This window comes from Lytechinus variegatus, chromosome 15 (assembly GCF_018143015.1).
Source record: "Lytechinus variegatus isolate NC3 chromosome 15, Lvar_3.0, whole genome shotgun sequence".
In the NCBI taxonomy this organism is placed as follows: Eukaryota; Metazoa; Echinodermata; class Echinoidea; order Temnopleuroida; family Toxopneustidae; genus Lytechinus; species Lytechinus variegatus.
This window is the reverse complement of record NC_054754.1, coordinates 29,739,990-29,761,915: the sequence shown is the minus strand read 5'-3', so window position 1 is coordinate 29,761,915 and position 21,926 is coordinate 29,739,990. Positions and strand designations below refer to the sequence as shown.

At 35.0% G+C, this 21,926-nt stretch overlaps 1 protein-coding gene across 1 annotated transcript; it reads left to right on the top strand.

Moving 5' to 3' along the window:
• Positions 1 to 971: 971 nt before the first annotated feature.
• LOC121428901 (ATP-citrate synthase-like) lies at positions 972 to 21,786 on the top strand. Its single transcript, XM_041625782.1, has 20 exons — positions 972 to 1,277; positions 2,126 to 2,248; positions 6,755 to 6,919; positions 8,102 to 8,193; positions 9,303 to 9,382; positions 9,561 to 9,688; positions 10,058 to 10,176; positions 10,803 to 11,013; positions 12,071 to 12,200; positions 13,188 to 13,297; positions 13,934 to 14,056; positions 14,575 to 14,681; positions 15,345 to 15,397; positions 16,359 to 16,474; positions 16,794 to 16,898; positions 17,661 to 17,884; positions 18,728 to 18,809; positions 19,670 to 19,780; positions 20,340 to 20,470; positions 21,453 to 21,786. Exons 1-20 carry the CDS (start codon positions 1,128 to 1,130, stop codon positions 21,568 to 21,570), a joined length of 2,478 nt encoding a protein of 825 aa, XP_041481716.1. The 5' UTR covers positions 972 to 1,127; the 3' UTR covers positions 21,571 to 21,786.
• Positions 21,787 to 21,926: the final 140 nt, after the last annotated feature.

Here is a 21,926-nt window from a genome sequence, read left to right as displayed (position 1 = left end):
ATTCAAAAGAATATATGAATAATCAAGACATCAAAGTTGGTGCTTATCTCATTAGATTTTAAAGCACCATGTCATTTTAGTACAAATTACCTTCTTCTGATCATGCGTAGAATCTTTTGATCATGCGCAGAAAGGAACTACGAACTGGCTTATTATATGTATTACTAAATAAAGATTCCATTAAAGCTTTACTATGATAAAGTATAAATCTGCGCAATTTATAGAAGTGTATTGTAGGGAATTCAGGTGGAAATGTTGAAGGATTCTCAATAAACAAAAGGATCGAAAGAGTGCCAAGGTAGGGACTTGTGATGAAGTGAGGATGGGGGGGGGGGGTCAAATTAATGCACCCTTTCGAGACATATGGGGGATGTTTCACGAAAAGCTGTGTTGGGTAGTGTTTTGAACCAATACGATATGGGAACTGTAAACCTTCTCCACGTCATAAACTCCACCATGCAAATTACCTACAAAGATCATCTGATATTGGTAGGAAATGAGAGGGGAGTTTGTATTTTTGTATATGATTTCGAATAAATTGTAAAAATTCATGAAGTTCATTATTCTAGAGATACACACAAACATACACAGACACACCAATAAATAAGTGGTAGAGGAAACTTTTCAGAACAGCCTTTCGCGAAAGCACCCCCCACCCCCGTTTTTCTCAAAAGGGTGCGTTAATTTGATTTCCTTCCCTCAACCCACCCTTTCGAGAAAAGCCCTCCCCTGGTTGTCTAAAAAAATTGGGGGGGGGGGGGTAGATAAGTCTCTTAAGCTGACTCTGCCCACTTTCCATCTTATAAAGTGACAATTAGAAATTTCGACGGTAGTGGGTTCCGTTTGTGTTGAATTGAGTTATATTAGACGCCATGCATCGTATTTCTAGGTATTATAATAATGCAGGGTATTGTTCTGTTTCGTATTCATAAGCAATTCAATTTTGCTGGTATTGTAATAAAAGACCATTGGATTTTCCTTCTGCTCTTTCATTTAAGATAAATCGATTGTTGATGAAAGTCGATGTCTGCTCCCGCCACAGAAAGTACTCGATTTTTTTTTCTCCCGAGTCATACTTTCCATCAGAATAAAATAACAACTCAACTGTCAAACGAACCAAAAAGATAATGACTTCGAAGGTAATCACAGAAGAATATGGAAAGAGACTTTTGTCGAATACTTTGTCGGAACACGTTGGCGAACTAAAATGTATAAAGGTTGATGGAAATACGGACTGGGATAACGTAGTCGCATCTAACGAGTGGCTACGATCTGAAGTAAGTTGTTTTATCTTTTGTATTAATTATTATATAGGCCTAAATCATAAATCTCAAGATGGTCAGGCTCGCTTCTAGACTAAAAGTGTTTATTTATCTATACATTTATTGGTTTCGTTTAATTTATTACTCTATCTTTTCATTGTTAGAAATGTTAATTTATCATTGTAACTTATGTTCGATAATTTGTAAAAAAAAAATGTGCATTTCATTTTGATTGTAACCCTTTATCATGTTTATGTTTGGATTTGAAATCAATGAAAATTAATTTGAAACTTGAAAATTTATCATTTTTTATACTTATTTCTACTTTTTTTTTTTTGGGGGGGGGGTGTTTCTGGAGGCTTGAAAATTGTTGACACTGGTCAGCTAATACAAGGTAAAAGGCCTGTTATGGGCAGCGTGGGAGACTGGGAGATTGTTCTGACTAAGTTGCTCTGAATATGTAGGTGTCTGTAATTCCAACGCGCGTCATGCACCCTAGTAAAAAAAATAATGTTAGATTATTATGCGAAAGAGCGTGTCGACCGAGCGAAAAAATATTTTTTTCTACCAGATTTGCGCTTCACAAGATAGAGATATACTGTCATTAAAGAAAAAGATCTGTGTTTCCCTCTCCAGGCATTTCAATAAATAATATTGTTATAATTCAATCGAGAGTGAGTGTATCGATCGAGTAAGGAATATTTTCAAGAGCTGTTCTTCACATCTTGGGAATATTTGAACTAAATAACTATAGGGCCTACGGTACAATAGGGTGATGTAGGAAGCAGGGGCAATGGACACCCTTTTGGAGGTAATCTCTTTACCTCGTCTGTAATCAATCGTTAATCTTCTATCATTTTCAGCGACTCGTTGTGAAACCGGATCAAGGATTGAAACGACGCGGTAAGCTTGGTTTGCTCAAGATCAACACTGACATAGCAACGGCCAGGCAATGGATTGCAGACAAAATGGAAGAAGAATTGCAGGTAATGTAGAAAGTCAGGATTTATGCTCACAGTTCACAGTCGTCAAAATTGAAATATTAGATATTTTAATGTCAAATAATGGATTATCTATATTTCATCCACTTGTTTGTATTTTTCATTGTGCTTGCCACTTAGCACAACCTAAAACTGCCACAATTTTATTATTTCTGTTCCATTTTTAATGGAATTTTCAGTACTTTCTGGTTCCTTTGCAAAAAAAAGTGGTTAGTAAATTAAGAGGCTTTTTTAGGAGGAAATTATAATTTGTTAACAAATTTTCGGCATTACTCCTATTTGTTTAAGATCAGTATGCTCGATCTGTAATGTAAAATAATAAATATGATCTTATGATTTTCAATACAGATCGAGCATACTGATCTTATGATTTTCATTACAGATCGAGCATGCTGATCTTATGATTTTCATTACAGATCGAGCATACTGATCTTAAACAAATAGGAGTAATGCCGAAAATTTGTTAAAAAAAAAACTGGGTTGAGACCTAATGCTTAAACTAAACGGTAATTTGCAATGTCAGTTTTTGAGGTTAAGAGTATGCTTAAATATGTTAAATGTCTGTTTAAAAAAGTAAGGGATCATATTCTTTTTAAAGCCAACTCGTAAATTAGTTTGCCTGGGAATACCTTTATATATTTAGATAAACATACCTGTTAAACAGAAGCTTTCATCACGCTTTTAATATATTGAAGGGTCCTTGCGTGCATAATCGAATCCTGTCTAGGTGCCCGTATCTTTCTTTTATTTACCACTGATACCGTCTGGTGAATAAAGAAATATCTTGGCAGTGGCGGATCCAGGATCTTCCAAGGTGGGGGGGGGGGGATGCACATTTTCCCGAGGAAAAAAAATGAGGAGCAAACTGAAAGGAAGGTTTTTAACCAAAAATCAATGGTATTTCGTCCACGAAAATATTTGACAAGCAAAAAAAAAGTCTTCACTTTGAAGGGGGGGGGGGGCAACTCCAGTTTCAACGGCATTTTAAAATTACAAATTTTAATTGTGCTTCACAGGGGGGGAGTGCACGGGCCGGCTTTGCCCCCCCCGGATCCTTCAATGTATTCTGGGGGTGTTTCACAAAAATTAAATGTCTAGTTGCGCGCAGTATAAAAGGCATGACAGCATTGGTCAAATTATGCCAAGAGGACGCGCACTACTGCGTATTGATAAATAAGATTGCGCGTTGCAATACTTTCTGATCAAGGTATATCAGACAAGCTGGTTAACAAAGATAAAGCAAACTCTTGATAGATTGGGTATGACGAATTTATTTGACATTTCTGATTCCTCGAGCAGAAATTGGGTAAAGCAAGCTGTAGATCTACGAGTAAAGGACTCACAGTTTCAAAATTGGTTAACGTTCATAAACGAAAACTCTCAGTGTATTAACTACAGAATATTCAAAGAAAATCTTCGTCTAGAAAGTTACCTCATTAATATGAATAAAAAAGATAGAATCACTTTTTGTAGATTTCGTTGTGGAAATCATCGACTTCCTATTACCTCAGGAAGATATGAAAACCGTCAAAGAAACATGAGGCTTTGTACATTATGCAACCTTCAATCAATTGGTGATGAATTTCACTATATATTCGTTTGTCCTTTTTTTGCTAAAGAAAGAAAGTTTCATCTTAAAACATATTACACTGATAGACCGAATACACTCAAAATGAATCAGCTATTTAGCTGTGAAAAACCAGAAATCCGTTCCAACCTTGTTAAAATTTGCAAGAAAATTATGCTTCGTTTCTAAATAAGTTATGCTCTAAATTCAATATTTTGAGCTGTAATTGAAAAGTGGTATAACAGCCAATCATATGCTGATGCCATTACTTGCCTTATATTAAACAAATGTTTATGCTAATTATAATGTTAATTACCTGGGTTTTTAATCTTTAATTTATCCATTATCTCATCTGTAGGCCTTATTATCAAATTCTCTAAACTCTGACACGCTCGAAATATAAAATTTTGAGCTTTTTTTAAGGCTGTGGTTTAATATCCAACGATGCGATAATGTCGTTACTATATGATTTATCTTTTTTTTAATCATATGTAAACTTTGATTATTATATTTTTGAAGCTTCAAGGTAATATTTTAAATGTAATCATAAAATTATTTTTAATGCTAAAATTTGTATCATTTTTATTTTTTTTTTCTAAATGTACTCTAAATGAGATGTAAATTACTTGATGAAATACTATTTAAGATTTTGTATGATATTTTATATGATTGTTTCTCCAATACCCACTCTATGGGTGACATGGGAATAAATGTCATTGTCATTGTCTTTGTCATTGTCATTTAAGTGCGACCTAAGTCATACTTAAATCTTTGTGAAACACCCCCCTGGTATATTAACACGTAGACGCATTCTTTTACAAAGAAGTCTAGCCGCTCTTTTACACGGAAAAATACAATCGTAATTTGAATGATGATTTTAGTGAAAAATAAGGCTAATAATGACAAATATTTAGCACGTGTGAAACCAAACTACAATCACCAATTCAAATTCTACTTCCTAGTTGAATTCTAGTTGAGTTTCATTCAAATTATGGTACGAGTTTTGCGTGTGAAAGGCTTGACCTCTAAAACATCTTTTGGGAGCGGCTTATTTCGAAAGGGTGGGTGCTGTCGCGTTAGGGTGCGTCAACGCGAACGCGAAGATTCGTCCAAAGCCCCCCGGTTTGGCCGAAAGGGTGCGTTGGGAGCGCCACGTCGCGTCGCGTTCACTGGAACGCGCCCTTTCGTCCAAAGCCCCCCCCCGGTTTGGACGAAAGGGTGTGTTTAATAATAATGAATAAATAAATACAAATATTAATAAGAAAGCTGAACTAACAAAAAAGACGAGTGATATGTGAAATTTGCATAGGAACATAAATCATCATATGGCACAAACATTCTTTTTAAGGTAAAAAAAAAACAATGACGGCATGCTGCATGAGGATTTTTCGGTGGAAATGTTTTATGGTGTAATATTGATACATGTAAAATTTATGACTGATTTCAAGGTTCTTTCAAATAAAAAAAGTAACTTACCTTCAATTTTATACTTTGCAGGTGTGTATTTATTACAAAGGAAAACATTCGTATACCTGGAGATATTTGGTGTCCCCCGAATTATAAAACTTACGGCAGATGTGTCCTGGAAGGGCAAGGCCAAAATAGATGTCGGGTCAGCATTCACAACGTTTAACTCTTCAGACCCTACCTTACTATATTTAACACTTGAGACCCTGCCTCAGTATATTTTGTGAGATGTATCTGTTGTGTATGTGTGCGTGTTGTGTGTATAATAATAATAATAATACGTGCGTGTTGTTTGTATAATAATAATAATCGGGTCAAACCGGGGGGGGGGGGGGCTTTGGACGAATCTTCGCGTTCGCGTTGACGCACCCTAACGCGACAGCACCCACCCTTTCGACATAAGCCTTTGGGAGCGGAGCTTACGTGATCTTTCAAGCACTTCAGTTGATAAAATTGTAGTGCACTCATTGTAGTTCATATTTGCAGTGCTTAGATTGACAAGCCACCTGAACGTTGAGTACAATGCATCCTAAAAGGTTAAAAGTTGCACCATTTGAGGTGCAAATGAGCATTTTTTGTGAAAATAAGTAACAAAAATGTGCAATGACGTGATTGACATGAATGACATCCCCAAAAGGTGATACAGGTGTTTCAATAAAAGGGATGGTCCGGGCTAAAAGAATGTATATTTTAATAAATAATGTAAAATTCACTGAGCAAAATGCCGAAAATTTCATCAAAATCGCATAACAAATAACAAAGTTATTGAATTTTAAAGTTTAGCAATATTTTGTAAAAAAACAGTTGTCATGAATATTTATTAGGTTGGCTGATGATGTCACATCTCCACTTATTCTTTTGTATTTTATTATATGAAATTAAATTTATTCAATTTTTTTCCTCCAAAAACTAGAAAATTGGATTGACAACTGATTTAGTGCATTAGATATTTATTGCTGCAACTTATTTCATTATAAGGGAGACATAATTCACACAAGTATGAAATAATAACAAAATTATGATTTTATGTAATAACATAAGAAAACAGAAAGTGGAGATGTGACATCATCAGCCTACCTAATGAATATTCATGACGACTGTTTTCACAAAATATTGCTGAACTTTAAACTTCAATAACTTTATTATTTGTTATCCGATTTTGATGAAACTTTCAGCATTTTGCTCAGTGAATTCTACTCTATGTATTAAGATACATATTTTCAGCCCGGACAATTCCTTTAAGGGTTTAATGATGTGTGTGTATGCATCTCTTATAAAATCATGTTAATCGCTATCAAATGCAGCATAAATATTAATTAAAACAGGTGTAATAAAAAAACACAACGGAAATAGCACGATTCCTATTTTTTTTTTTACAAAACCAACAAAATTTACAGTTAAATACAGTTTTTTTAATTAGAAAATTAAAAATGTAAATTTTGCCCTATTCATCAAAGGTGGATGGCGTAAACGGTCGTCTTCGTCAATTCATCATCGAACCTTTTGTGAAACACGACCCCTCTACAGACGAATATTATCTGTCTATTTACTCTGAGCTGGATGGTGATGTAGTCTTGTTCCATCATCTCGGCGGCGTCGATGTCGGCGATGTCGAAGAAAAGGTAAGCGTTTTGAAACTTATCTCGAGTGAGGAATTACTGCACTGTTATCAAATGCGGAGTCAATTTGACTTGGAATGGCGCCAGCTGATCGACTCAATTCTGCTTCGGGTCAAAGTTGAATAAGTTGCTCTTTCCTGAGTTACTTTGACTCGAAAATTAATTATATTTTAATCGATGCCGCATCATTCCTAGTCAGAATAATTCGGAATCCGAGCAACTTTGACCCGGAATAAGGTTGACCCCAAATTGGCACCATTCCGAGTCAGATTTGACTCCGCAGATGATTCACCTTCAGTTTTAAACCCATGTTACACACTGTTTAATTCAAGCATTTAAAACAGTAGATCACAGTTCCATCACGAACATGAGGAAACCACAGTGCAGCTAGTGCAGACAGTAAAGTTGGTTCTGTGTTTCAGGGTGTGGACACATGATATTTCACAGTGTGTCACAGTATGTACAGTATCATATCAGTAAATCAGAACCACCTCAACACGTCTCCTTCCTACACCAAAGAAGTACACACAATATGAACCTACTGCGATGGGCAATGTGGCCACACTCGATATAACAATACTGCTGATAATAATATAACAATAATAATTCATAATAATAATAAAATAATAATAATAATAATAATAATGATAATAATAATAATATAAATAATAATAATAATAATAATAATAACAATAATAATAATAATAATAATAATAATAATAATAATAATAATAATAATAATAATAATAATAATAATAATAATAATAATAATAATAATAATAATAATAATAATAATACTAATAATAATAATAATTAATAATAATAATAATAATGATGATAATGATGATAATAATAATAAACAATAATAATTAAATAATGTGAATTTTCTATTGCTGGTGTGAATTAGCTTTAGCGATGGTAGCATTTAGGAAATCGAATATCTTTTTTAAAGTCCTTATTCCTGTCCCCCTACTTCGATTGGTATTCTTTAAATCAACGAAATAATTTCACAATTCCTTTTACATTACAGTTACATTTTTTAAACATTTCCCATTTCATTATATCGATACTTTTAGTTTTGTTTTGTTTTACATTTCCTATTACATAACATTTAAGTTTCCTTTCAAATATCTAATTACAATTAATATTACAATTCTTTCCTGTCATGCTCGATGATTGATCCAGGCTCTAAGACTGAAAGTCGGACTAAAAGAAGGTTTAAGTGAAGATATTGTGAAGGATGAACTTTTGACAAATATCCCAACTCAGAAGAAAAGGTAAGCGTATTTGCTTTATTGCTTTTGTTAAATTGCATGGGACGAGGTTAATTTCATTTCAATAGGCCTGGCCCTATAGTGAGACTGCCTCTTATAAACAAGCCAGTTAACCGAGTAACTTGTCAAATGATCTAAACTTGGTTCCCCGATCGCCCCATGGTCTAGTTCTAGATCGTATGCAATATGTTGTCTACAACACTTTGCTCGAATTGCCATTGAGCCCATTCAAAATTTTGTCTAATTTCCAGTTTGGCTACATAGTCTGTAACAACACTTTATTTATATGATTAGGTGGACTGTATATGGAACAAATCTTCATTCTTTAAATAAGTATACGAAGTGAAAGATGAGCAAATGGAAATTAGACTAAATGGGAATTCTCCTAAAGTGGGTATTAGACCCTGTGTGTCCCCTTTTTGAAAATCCTGGATCCGCCCCTGATTAGACCAGTACATGTAGTGCAGACCAAACGACAATTATATAGACCAATTGTGTTTATTCCATATGGTATAAGACTATCTATGATGTATACATACTGCTCGTTGACCTTGTCGATGTCCATCCCTCCCTGCCCCCTTCTTAAAATCTTATCAATTTCTTATACTGTTGATCGAAGAAACCCCATAGCTTGAACCTACATAAAATTGACCTGTTTGATATTGTGTCAAATGAATCCTCAAAAGTTGCACTTCATCATACTTTTTTTTGGGAAAATATACACCTCTTTCTAAAAATATAATGTTTACTGCAGAAACATATTTTGCGAATGGATAAATAAATGTCAGAAGGAAGAAAATACATCTTTCTAATGTTGGGGGGGGGGGGTCCGTTTTTTTAATCATGCGGGGGTAATGGTGGTGGCCTCTGACATCATAATGACTTTTTTTTTTGCTTGTTATTTTTTGCAAATGATATTGTGACCATTGACCTTTTTTTTTGCTTGGCAGAAATTAATGGGCCCCACCCATGATAAATCCAGGATACGCCCCTGAATATCTTTTCGCCGCCATCGAATGATTTCTGTCATCTCACATTCACTCCGTATCAATGTAATTATAATCATGCCCCTATCTTGCCAAATCTAATTTTATCTTTCTTTTTTTATGCAGTATTGTTGCGAGATTCGTTGTCGATCTCCTGAAGATGTACCAAGACATGCATTTCACTCTTCTAGAAATTAATCCCTTAGGTGAGTCATTTTCTGTGATGTCTTGCAAGATGTCATATGATTTACTTCCCATATCTTTCTTCAAACGAATTATCACAATTTCTTCTTCTTACAATAAATGTTACGAGTTATTTTCCCTTGTGCACGCTTACGTTTCAAATCTGACCTCCACTGTCATTATTATCATCCGTTACTGTAGTTGCCCTCGACAGAGTGTACCCTCTAGATCTGGCCGCGACGTTAGACACCAAGGCCACACCAATGTGTAAGGACAAGTGGGGGAGGGTGGAGTTTCCGCTTCCTTTTGGGAGATTGCCAAGCGAAGAGGTAAATGTTTACCGTGACTACTCTTTATGACTTTTGTTTCCTGTATGTTTTTGTGACCTCTGAAATGATCGTAAACTTTTCATGACTACGGCATTTTATCGGGTAATGAAACAATGTTTAATTGATATGTGATATAGCGTAATGCTACTAATGTAGAATACTTTGAAACGGTCTCTTCTGGTTTGTGTCGAAAAGATATTACTAATAAAGTATATGGATTTTCACAATACAGGTGTACCCAAAGCGAGCATTATTTTTTCATTAAATGACAGTTGCTTGATATAAGTAATCATCGTCATAAGCAAAAGAAGAGAGGTTATAATACTCGTCCCTGAGGCACGTCAAAATTCAGTATTACTTTATTTGTAGGAGCGATTTGTCTGTGAGCTTGAGAAAGGAACCCCGGCAAATGTGAAGCTGACTGTTTTGAATCGAAAGGCAAGGATCTGGTCTGCTATCAGCGGGGGTGGAATTTCTTTATTGCTTGGGTAAGTGCTTCATTTCAAACTAAGATTTTTCTTTGTCTTGATTTAATGGTACACGCCCACATTATGACCCAATAATGCAGGTTTAGTATCAAAAGTTAGAATACCACCAATTATACATCTGTGGGTTAACATAATTCGGAAATTACATGCATCATGCATGCGAGACAAAAAGACATCGAGTAGCATAGATACCAGTGGCGAACAGATGGGGGGGGGGGCAATACCCCTAAAATTTTTCACGACCAAGAAAAAAAAAGAAACAGAGAAAATGAAAAACAGAAGGGTGAATTATATAATTATTTTCTGAATATTAAGTAAAAAATTATACTGGTATTTTAAAATGAAATTTTAAAATGAAAAATTTGACATTTGTGCTTGCTCGCTTTCGGTTACACGCATGTTTTTATAAACTTTTCCGATACACCATAACTTTTGACCCCTCAACATTTTTAGCTCACTTTTATTACGCCACTGATACATTACAATTATATACATTGATAGATAGCGAGAAACAGACAGACAGAGAGAGCCAGATGGCGGGCCTTTTTGCAGCAGTAGCAGCGGGACTTCTAATTGCCTTGAAATCATGTTTTTAAATATTCTTTTATTTGTTTTGGTGAATGTAGAGATACTGCAATGGTAGATGAATGCTCTCATGAAATAGGCTGCTATGCTCAGTTCTCTGGTCCACTGAATCCAACACAAATGTACGGCTTCACCAAGACAGTGCTCGATTTGATGCTAGCTGAGAAACACCCGGATGGAAAAGTACTCGTCACCGGTAGTCAGGCAATTGACGTCACAACACTTTTAGCCAATAAGATGGGGCCAGGCGTGGTATGTGTACACAGAGGGAAAGCAATAAAGTCCTTCAACACTATCGATGCTATAAGAGTGTTGTCATTAAAAATAATGTGTCGCAAAATAATAAAAAAAATGGTACTCGATTTGATGTTAGCTGAAAAACACCCGGATGGAAAAGTACTCGTGACCGTATCAAAAGTACTCGTATTAGTACCGTCACAACACGTTTAGCCAATAAAATGGGGCCAGGCGTGGTATTTGTGCACGGAGGGAAAGCAATAAAGTCATTCAACACTATTAATCATGTTAATGTTATAGAGTATTGTCATGGAAATAATGTGTCGCAAAATAAATGGTACTCTATTGCTTCACCATGCTTCTACATTCCGAACATCATTCCACATTTTGTTTAGGGAAATGAATTTGTTTGACCGATCAATTAATTTGATTTATTTCAATCATAAGAATAATTAAAAAAGGACAAAGTCGATTTCTTCTTTTGATCTCATGGAAGTAAGATCTGGGATTGGAATTGTGGCTATGTTAGGAGTACATCGGGACATCGATATTATTCGTCAGTCCATTTAGAGATTAAAACAAATGAGCGAAAGAGGAGAACAGAAAACAAAATGAAATGAAAAAGGTGAAATATAATATCATTTATTTAATCAGTCAGATCAACTGCTCAACAGGTTTTTCAGTTTTAAAAAAGCCACTCGCTGTTTTTTCACCTTGCGCCATGTTATGACCAACCGTTCAAGTTGGAACTCTTCCAGTTTCCCTTTGTTGCATCTCAAATATCACTTCATTTCGATCAAATTTAAAAACGTACCTCATGAAGAAAGCATATTCAACATCGCCCCATTTACAGTGTCCTTGATTTTTTTTTCTCTCTCTTACTTTAATGATTTCTAATTTGTATATTTTGTATGTTCTACATTGTAAAGCGCTTTGATATGATTTCATGAAAAGCGCTATACAAGTTTAAGTTATTATTATTATTATATTAAAGTGATTTTTATTTGTTACGCCACTGACTAAAATTGGTTCAGGCCTATCTAATGCAAATTTGTTTTATTGATGTTTACAGGGAATGATGAAAGCACTGGAAGAATATAAAGAAAGATTGATAGATCATAGAGTATCTCTTTATATCAGAACTACTGTCGGCATCGTGGGTCCTGAAAATGAAAAGCTGCCTCCTTCTTTGGCCAATTTCGGTATTAATTCACTTTTATTTGTACCTTTCATTAATATAAGCTGGATGCGCTAGGGTACCTACGCGGGGGGGGGGGGGGAGTCTGGTGACAACCCATGCAAAGGACGTATCCCTGCCCCCCTGACGAGCATGAAACACCTTTTTTGCCCCCCACCCTGACGAGCGTAAATAACTTTATTACCCCCCTGACGAGTTTGAAGTCTGAAGACCTTTTTTTTGCTGGTATAAGATCCTTTTTTGTAGTTGAAGACCTTTTTTTTGCTGGTATAAGATCCTTTTTTGTAGTTGAAGACCTTTTTTTTCCTTGTCAAATATTTTGGCGGACGGTTTTGCCCCCCCCCCTGTGCAAAATCCTAGGTACGCCACTGGCTGGAAGATAAAAGTTTTTTTTATGTTTTATCCTTTTTAACTATTGCAAAAAATTTATTAAACATGTCTTGAGTAGACATCAATCATGGATAAGAAAATTTCTATCAAAATATAAAGAAAAGCTGTAAAAAGAACAGTCTATATCGCACGGGCGTACAGACGGGGGGGGGGGGGGCTTTGAGACACGGACCAAAAGTTCCACTACACAAAATAAAGGAGAAAATGATTAAGGATTGAATATTACATCACTTTCTGAATATTATATGCTCGCTCGCATTTTTTTTCTCTTATACACCATATCTGGCCCCTCAATATTATTCGCCTCATTGCGCTTCTGCTGGTGATATGAATCATTAGCCGTGAAGGGGTGGTATAGAGGAATCATTAAAATCATTCAAAATTAAGGAAAACAAAACATTTGGACATCATCAATACAAGATTATGCTCACCAAATATACCACCCTTCATCAAATACCAGCAAATAGCGGAATTTGTTTTGGTATGCCGATGAAAATATATTTCGGAATACTTACGATATTCGCTCTTGAATTGTAAACTAGTTACTGTTCCCAGGTCGCGGATCAGTTAATGCAAAAATTATTCATTCATTCATTTTTAGGTATTCCTGTGCATGTGTTTGGAGGCGAAGTGCCGATTGCTAATATAATTCGATATGCTCTTGGCAAGGAATCGATACCACGGAATGTCAATCACCCACGAATCTACCGGGTACGGTATAATGGTCATGATTAGGACCCTATATTATTCTAAATTTGAAAAATTGAATAGGATTATTTTGTAGTAAAAATGTTTCCTGTATATGGTCACATGATAGAGATATGCGAGTGAGAAAAAAGTGATACTTGCGCTAATTCATATTATAGTTCATTATGTCACTATATTCTTCGCTTTTTCCCGAGTGGAGTTGCGGGGCGGGGGGGGGGGGGGAGGTCGAATGACAATTTATAGCATCGTTATTGTCTAAACTCTGTATTAAGCCAAAAATTTACAATATTTTATTACGTTTAGCTATACACGAAAAAAGGGATATGTATACAGATTAATTATGATCATTGGAATTAGTATCGAATCGGAATTATTCAGATCACTGAGTTTTGTATGTGTTTTTAATAATTTCAATATTTCTAACATGATTGTGCGTAAAGAAGAATCAGTATGAACTATATGGTTCTAGTTATGAAATTGAAATTAAATTGAATTAAAAATTTATTAATTCTATCATGAAATCCAATCTGAATAGAATTGGGTAACCATGGTAACAATGCATTCGACGCTGGATGTCATCTTTCATGGCATTATTGTATTATTCGTTTATATCTTTTCATTGTTACCACCCCCCCCCAGAATCAAGAACAGACAAGTTTGAGGACCAGTAAGAATGAATTTAATGACGTCATCACCCGAGGGGAAAATAACAATGACGTCATAAATCTCTCACCAGACGACATCTTTACTCCGACTACAAGGGTAAACATTTTTTTTTAAAAATAGAACATTGTTTTCTCACTTTCAAATAAACGACATTATAAAGAATGGTTTTGGCTCCGTTTAAAAAAATGAAAAGGGCTCACTGCAAAGAGAGCTTCAAACAATCAACTGCCAACATTTCGGACTTCAATTTGATGTTATTTTCGTTTTTCGAATGTGAACGGAAATTGGCCGTACAATAACGCGGAAATTTTGCACAATTCATTTTGAATATCGTTTCAGTTCACATTTCTGAATTGGGTCAATAATATCTTTGAAAAAAAATTGTAAATAAAGTTACAAAAGTAAAGAGATTTGTTCTCGAAAAAGTAGCAGCATATATAAAACAGGCGACTTAAAAAAAACCCAGGATGGTAAGACCCCGGTTAAGACATTTTATTGATTTCTATATCATTTTGTTGATTAATCGATAGATTTGCATGGTTATGTATCTTTATATGTCCCTTCAAGGCTGTTGTATTTACTCATGATATACCTTTTCTATTCTTTGTATGTAGGCTATCGCTATCGGTATGTTTCCGATCGCTATACAAAATATTATCGGATTTGATTTCGTCTGTTCCCGGAGCCATCCATCAATTGCCGCCATTGTTCGACCAAACAGGTAGGATTGTATAGGGGTGGGGATGAAGGGGGGGGGGGGGCTAGGATTGTATTACATCAAAATAGTAAATCTTTTCAACAAGAACGAACCTTTTTTTTCATTTTTCTTAAAATATCCATCAAGGTCATTCCCCAATTTTCTTTCATTTTTCTGTACACTGATCGTGATACCCACACATCTGACAAGATGTATTCTGCATACCCTCTATAATTGTTTCATTTAATTACTATTTAAAATTAAAGGTTTGTTTATTTGCAAACCTTGAACAATAAACGAAGCAACATGGAAATTGCATTTCAGTTAAGGCTATACCATTAACTATTTTATATGTATAATATAGCAATGTTGTTTATTTATATAGTTTATATATATTATATAGTTTTTTCAGGGCATACACGAAAAATAAACCCATTTTCATAGTAAGATAATTTGTATAAGCAAGGTATCCAGCATATCCAGTCGTCGAAAATGAACGCCTCCACCGCTCTTTATTTTGATAATTAGCCATTTAACATTAAGACTATAAGAAAATAATTTGCTCTCCGCATTTTCAAATTTGCCACGCCTTCCAGGCATGACGACAACAATGACTGATAAAAAAAAAAATTAAAGTTGATGTCCGTATGCACTAATTTCTAATACCGATTTTCCCCCCTTTTTCAGCGAAAATGGCGAAGAAAGCTATCCATGGGGGGAAGACAATATATCGATACCAGGTAAGACGAACGATAGGCCTACTAACTCTATAACATAAAAGTCCGGGGTTCGATCCCCGGCCGCGGTACCTATGCCCGTGAGCAAGGCATTTAATCTACAATGCTCTTTTATCCTGCTTTCAAATAAATGGAAATTTCATTTTCATTTCATTTATTTCCACAAAATTAAAATGCTGTATGAATTAGTGGTAACTAGATGTGCACTTGTTTTTTTTTTAAAGATACTAACTCGATAACATAACTGATGAAAATAGTAAAGTTGGCACTTGTATATATTGTTGAAATTTGTGTTTGGGATGACAGAGAATACATTTTGTTTATGGTATATGTAGGTAATAAACTATGCATAAGATAATAATTCGTGTCCTCATAAACATGTAATGTACAGATTGTTTCATATTTTTGTGCAGAACACCTGGTAAGAAATAGGTTTATCAGTATTGAAGTGATTATACATGTTATATATCAGGGTTTCTTTATGTGTAAACCTGACATTGCCTAGAAATCTGTCTTGCTCATATTCTATTTGAAGTTCATTTTCGATTCATTCAAATAAGGGAAAGAATCCCTATAGTGAACAACCATGCTTTATTTTGTAATATGTGATGTTTATCTTCTTTCAATATTTCTTCCCTATAGAAGCTTTGAAGTGTCAGAGATTCTGAAATAATTTATCTTGCCAAGTCGACTTTAAAAAACTGCATGTCGACATTCCGAGATACATTATCTTTCCGAGTGTATATATTATAAAAGTTATATGTCGTCAGGTCAGGTTACGTTATCGTTATCTAATTTGAAACAATTTATATAGGTCGACTCGCCATGTCGACGTAATAAGGATATTAGTTGACATTATATGGATGATATATCTCACCATCTTGGCAAGTATATTCCACTTTATAACTTCCATATTTTTTCATTTGACAAACTCTTTTCTATTGTTTCTTTGTTTTTATATCAGTGTATGGAAACCTATCTGAAGCTATTAACAATCACAGTGACGTCACAGTAGTCCTCAATCAGGCAATTGGTCCAGCAGGTTACGCATGCGCACTTCATGCAGTCAGCCAGCCCCAAGTAAGAATCTTTTTATTGCCTATACGAAATCTGCATGGGGATTTAACACTAGTTAATTCAGGAGGGTGGCCATTCGCCGATTTTTATTTTTTATTGAGATGGAGCAACAAATATAACAGAATACATTCCATATTTATTAATTCTTTGAATCATATTCTTATAATTCCATTTTCACTCTACTTCTAGAAATAGAGGAGCGCTAAAGCCGGGCATGTGTCCCTTGCCCTGACATACCTGCATATTGGAGTGCCCCTTTCTCCTTATTAAGCCATTCTGGACGTCGCATTTTGATGATGTTTTTCTCTTTTCTTTATAATAGGTTCGTTGCATCATGATGATGGTAGGTCACATCAGCGAACGTCAAACTAGGGAGCTCATCGGCCTCGCCAACAAGAAACAAGTCCTCATGATAGGACCATCTACGGTATGAAACTTTGGAAGGCTTATTAAGCAACTTTTCTTTATTGATTACTGAGTGATATAGTCGTAGGCATGGTAGGGGATTAATTATGGTGGAAGTCATGGCAGTGACTGGTAAAACATGATGGATGAATCGAAAACGATGATAAACGCCCACAACAGATAATGATGAAGGTAATGATGATAACAAAAGTGATGATGGTTATAATTGTGGTTGTAAGGAGTTGATGTTGAAAGTGGTGACAGTGAAAACGATGGCGGTGGTGATGATAGTGACTGTGCTAGTGATGATGGTAGTAGGGTGGTAGTGGTGGTGGTGATGATGATGATAACTTTAGGGTGATGGTATTGGTAAGATGATGATGGTGGGTTCGAAACTTCGAATGATGAAATTGGTGTTGATGATGACAATGATGATGATGGTTATGGGGATGGTCATTTTGATTTTGATGGTGGTGCACGGTTTTGATGATGGTGATGACGATGGTTGCAATTTGCTGACGTATTTCATTTGATTCAATATTAGCTTCACATTTCGAACATACATTTATATAAAAAAAAATAATTCGCAGTTGGAAGTGACACATGCCATTGCATGAGTTTAGTTGATGTTGTTATTGATGATGATGGTGTTCTGTTGGTGGGGATATTAGTGATGATAATGATGTATATAGTGCTCATTGTAATCTTACAAATTGTTAGTAATGATTAACCTTTCACTTCTAAATAAATCATCATTTTCAATGTATTTTCCAAACCTGCACAGTTGAAACACGGTCTCCAAGTTAACATCCTCAAACCCGGATCGTTCCGGTGTAATCTATTCGGCGATATCGGCGGTCCCTTACCCGATTTGGTCGAGCTGAAGTTATACCGACAGGGTAGTGTGGTGTATCTGTCACGGTCTGGGGGTCTGTCCACCGAGCTGTGTGTGTCCATAGCAAGAAACTCAGATGGAATCTACATGGGTATATCACTAGGCGGTGGGAGGTAATTATCTTTCATTTTAAGTCATGCTGATTTGTTTGATCGGGGCGGGACTGTATGGGGCAGGGGTAACCCCCCCTCTATGATTTCTAAGGGATAAAAATGGGGGGGGGGTGATAAAAAAGGAAAACAGAGGAAAAAACTTAAAGGGATGAATGAAGAATGTAAAAGAGCTGATCCCATGTATTACCTATCTTATTGAATTGAAATCACTTGATACTACGGATCAGATTGTTATCGGAATTCAGAATAGGGCTTGTCCTGCAAATATTAGTTGCGATATATAATCATATAAATTAATCTCAAATCAACATCGATGTAAAAGCCTAATCTATTCATTATTTTGATATATCAATCTCAGTTAAGTTTGATAAGGATCTATTGCCATTCTTTATACGAAGTACGAAATCATAAAATCCGAAAAGCCTACTCTGTTCCTTTGTCAAAGTAAATTATTTTCTATCCTTATCGTGAGTATATTACTGTCAGAGTACATGATCAAAATATTGAATTATACAATGTCATGCTGGTAAGGAATCAGCAAGCTACTTGAGTATACTAAATCTGTTCAAAGTTGTAGTAAGGAAATGAGCTAATACGTTTGAGGGGTCATGATGTAGTGTATGGGTTTAAAAAAATAGCCGCGGGTGAGCAAAGCGAACGAGCAAAACCGTTTTTTAAAATGGACATAATTTTGTGATAGATTTTGATCAAATGTTTTAAAAAGTAACATGATATTTCATCGTCGTCTCTTTTGGCAGTACGACCAAGGATATACGCCAGTTGATCAAACTATCTGTTTCTCCTTTTATTATCATTATTATTATTATTCTTAATTTAAAAAAGGTATACCGGTTCAGGGATCATGGATCATATACGATTTCTTCACAACAAACCGGCTGTCAAGTGCTTCATTATCATCGGAGAGGTTTGTTCAGTAATACTACAATATTTATTCTTTATTTTTTTCTGTGCGACGGTTATCTATGTACGCCTCAAAAACGTATCGGATTCCCTGCAACGACTTGTGACATTACGAAGACGCCTCCTCGACGTTTCATTTAAGAATATAAAAGCGTTCATAACCACCATGGTGACATGACTCAGTTACCATGGTATAGGAGCCAATCAAAATCAATTAACGGTTTTCATGGTAGTTATATAAGGACAAAGGTAGGGTTAGGTAGTAGCATTTTAAGGTTTAATCTACAACAGTTGTACCTATTTATAATGATGAAGTAAAGACAAAGTAAATAGATAGATATACAGATCAATAGCTTTTTCGATAAAAAATATCACACATCGTGGCGGCCAAGCCGAACTGTAAAGCATTTATATATTATTGACATCAAACATTGAAAATGAAATACATAACGTTGAATAATTATCAAGCGCAAATATTGAGAAATAGAAATCACAAAGTTTGATTAAAATAGTATAATAACAATTGACATAAATTCATTGATATTTGCTAAGAATGAATAGAATAATTTGGATTCATTAATAATTACAATTAACTTATGATAGCAGAAATTGAATTGAATTGAGGATCAAGTGATAAATATATTATTATGAATTCGTTATACTGCAATCATAGAATCATATTTTAGGGAAAAAATCAAAAATTAATTTGAAAACTAGATCAATATAAATACAAAAATGGGAAAAGCAGTAATATTAGAGTGAGATTTACTGGTAATCCTGGTAATCGGACAATACACCCAACATGGACATTTAATTTTGAAGATTTAAAACGATAAATTATTTTGTCACTCTCACTATTCACAGGTAGGAGGAACAGAGGAATATGAAGTATGTAAAGCTATAAAGGAAGGAACTATCACCAAACCTGTGATAGCTTTCTGCATTGGTACATGCACAGATCTATACAAACAAGAGGTAAATGTTCTGAAAAAATTTATCTTAATCTGATGTTAAAGTTTGTTTTCCTTTTTAACATCAGAAAATAAGAAGTTACGACGTATGTTATTGATTTTAATGCTTTATTGCACTTTACGGAACTGTTGGCACTTCATCGTGTAGTAGTAGCTGGTAAATCTTAAATGCCACTCGATGATTTGATTTAATGATAACCAGATTACAACGGTGCTCTGAAAGAAGCAAATGAGTGAGGAGGGGGAGAAAGAAAGAAATAGAATGAAAAAAGAAAAAGAAGAAGAAAAAAAGAAGAAATAAATGAATAAAGAAACAGAGAAAGAAACGTAGAAGAAGAAGAAGAAAGAGAAGGAGAAGAAGAAGAAGAAAAAAGAAGAAAGAAAGATAGAAAGAAAGACAGAAAGAAAGAAAGAAGGAGGAGGAGATGATGCCCCTTTAAGAACAACAAGATACGAATAAAATGAAGAAGGAAAAAATAATAAATCAATGAGTAATGAGATCATCACCCAATGTTAAGCATTGCTATATTCTTAAAGAAATTTGTCTTATTTCCTCTATCCAGCCTGCTTATTTCGGCCATACCGGGGGAGGAACGGAGAGCGAGAAAGAGAGTGCAGTTGCCAAGAACAAGGCCCTGTCACAAGCTGGCGCTATTGTACCTGATACATTCGACTCCATGGCTGTCAAACTCGCGTAAGTAAAGATAAGATATTCTCGTAATTCTCCCTGACAACTTCTCTTAGTTGCACAAATATTTGGAAGGTAGAACATACTTCTTCAAATCCTACATTAGATTTCTATTCAAAAAATGCTAAAGGAAACAGCTGGATCACTTCGCTTCCTACATGTCATAGCTTCTACTTCGTATTAACTGATTTTCCCATGATCTTCCATTTAAAATATAAATAAGAAAAGTAGCTGCAAAATAACAGAACACCTTCTCTTTCAATTGTTTGGTTTGGCGTGAATCTATTCCTATTCTTAATTCTTTTGCGTCGATTTTTTTATTGTTAGAGCGAAGTTTCGAGAACCGCTACGATATCGTATGTTAACCCAAATTAAAGTTGGTTAACAAAAGGCAAATCGAGGAGTCTGCACACGGAAATCATTAGAGGCTTTGGTTGTTATTTTATTTACTATTATGTTGTATTTTTGGTAAACGTGTTCATTTTGGTCCTTCGACCTTTGTATCATGTATTTATGTTTTATACCGAATAAATGAATGAATGAATAAATAAATATATAAATAAATGAATAAATGAATGAATAACAAGCAAAAGAATAAATAAATAAATGAATAGATAAATAAAAATGAGCCATGTTCGCTCATTTACTCTGACCTTAACCCCTCGTACAAAGAGTTGTGATTGATCCAGTCAACTCAACAATAATTTGATTATTCATACAGGAAATAAGCACTCTTGTGATGATAATGATGTATGCATGAGTATAAATGGAAATACACATTCTAGATGTTGGCGTTGTTAGCTTTCCATAATTGTGAATGATTGGATCAACTCATAAAGATATATTACTAGTTTGTATGGATGAACTTCATCTCTTTGATAGAATGGGCCCTGGCATACCATTTTAACGAAACTGAAAATGAATGACATATTCGCCACGCATAAACTTAACATGCATTTCTCTATATATTTTTCGATTTATTTCACAGGGAAGTGTACGACGGGTTTGCAAAGGAGGGTAAGCTTGCACCCCTGGAGGAACCCTCGATTCCTGTAATCCCAGCCAATATGAAACCAGCAAGACGACCACCAGTGTTATCACAGTGAAGATAACTGGATCGGGGGGGGGGGGGGGGGTAAGCTTGCACCTCTGAACAGCCAGTGAGGTGTCCTGGCTGAGTTGTAAGGTTTCCGACTACACGGTGAAAGTTCGGGGTTCGATTCCTGCCTATGCCCTTGAAGAAGGCATTTTATATATAAATTCCCCTTTTATCTTGCATCAAATTAATGTAAATATAGGTTTTCCCGTCCAATTTCGTCAAAATTTCAACCGATTTAATGATGTAATAATTCAATTTGCAACTAATTTGAATGACCTATGAGATCAGCATTTAAATAGCCAAATACTTGATTTAATTTAATTCTAATGGCACGCGATTTCATAGTTATCTCATTTAAACATT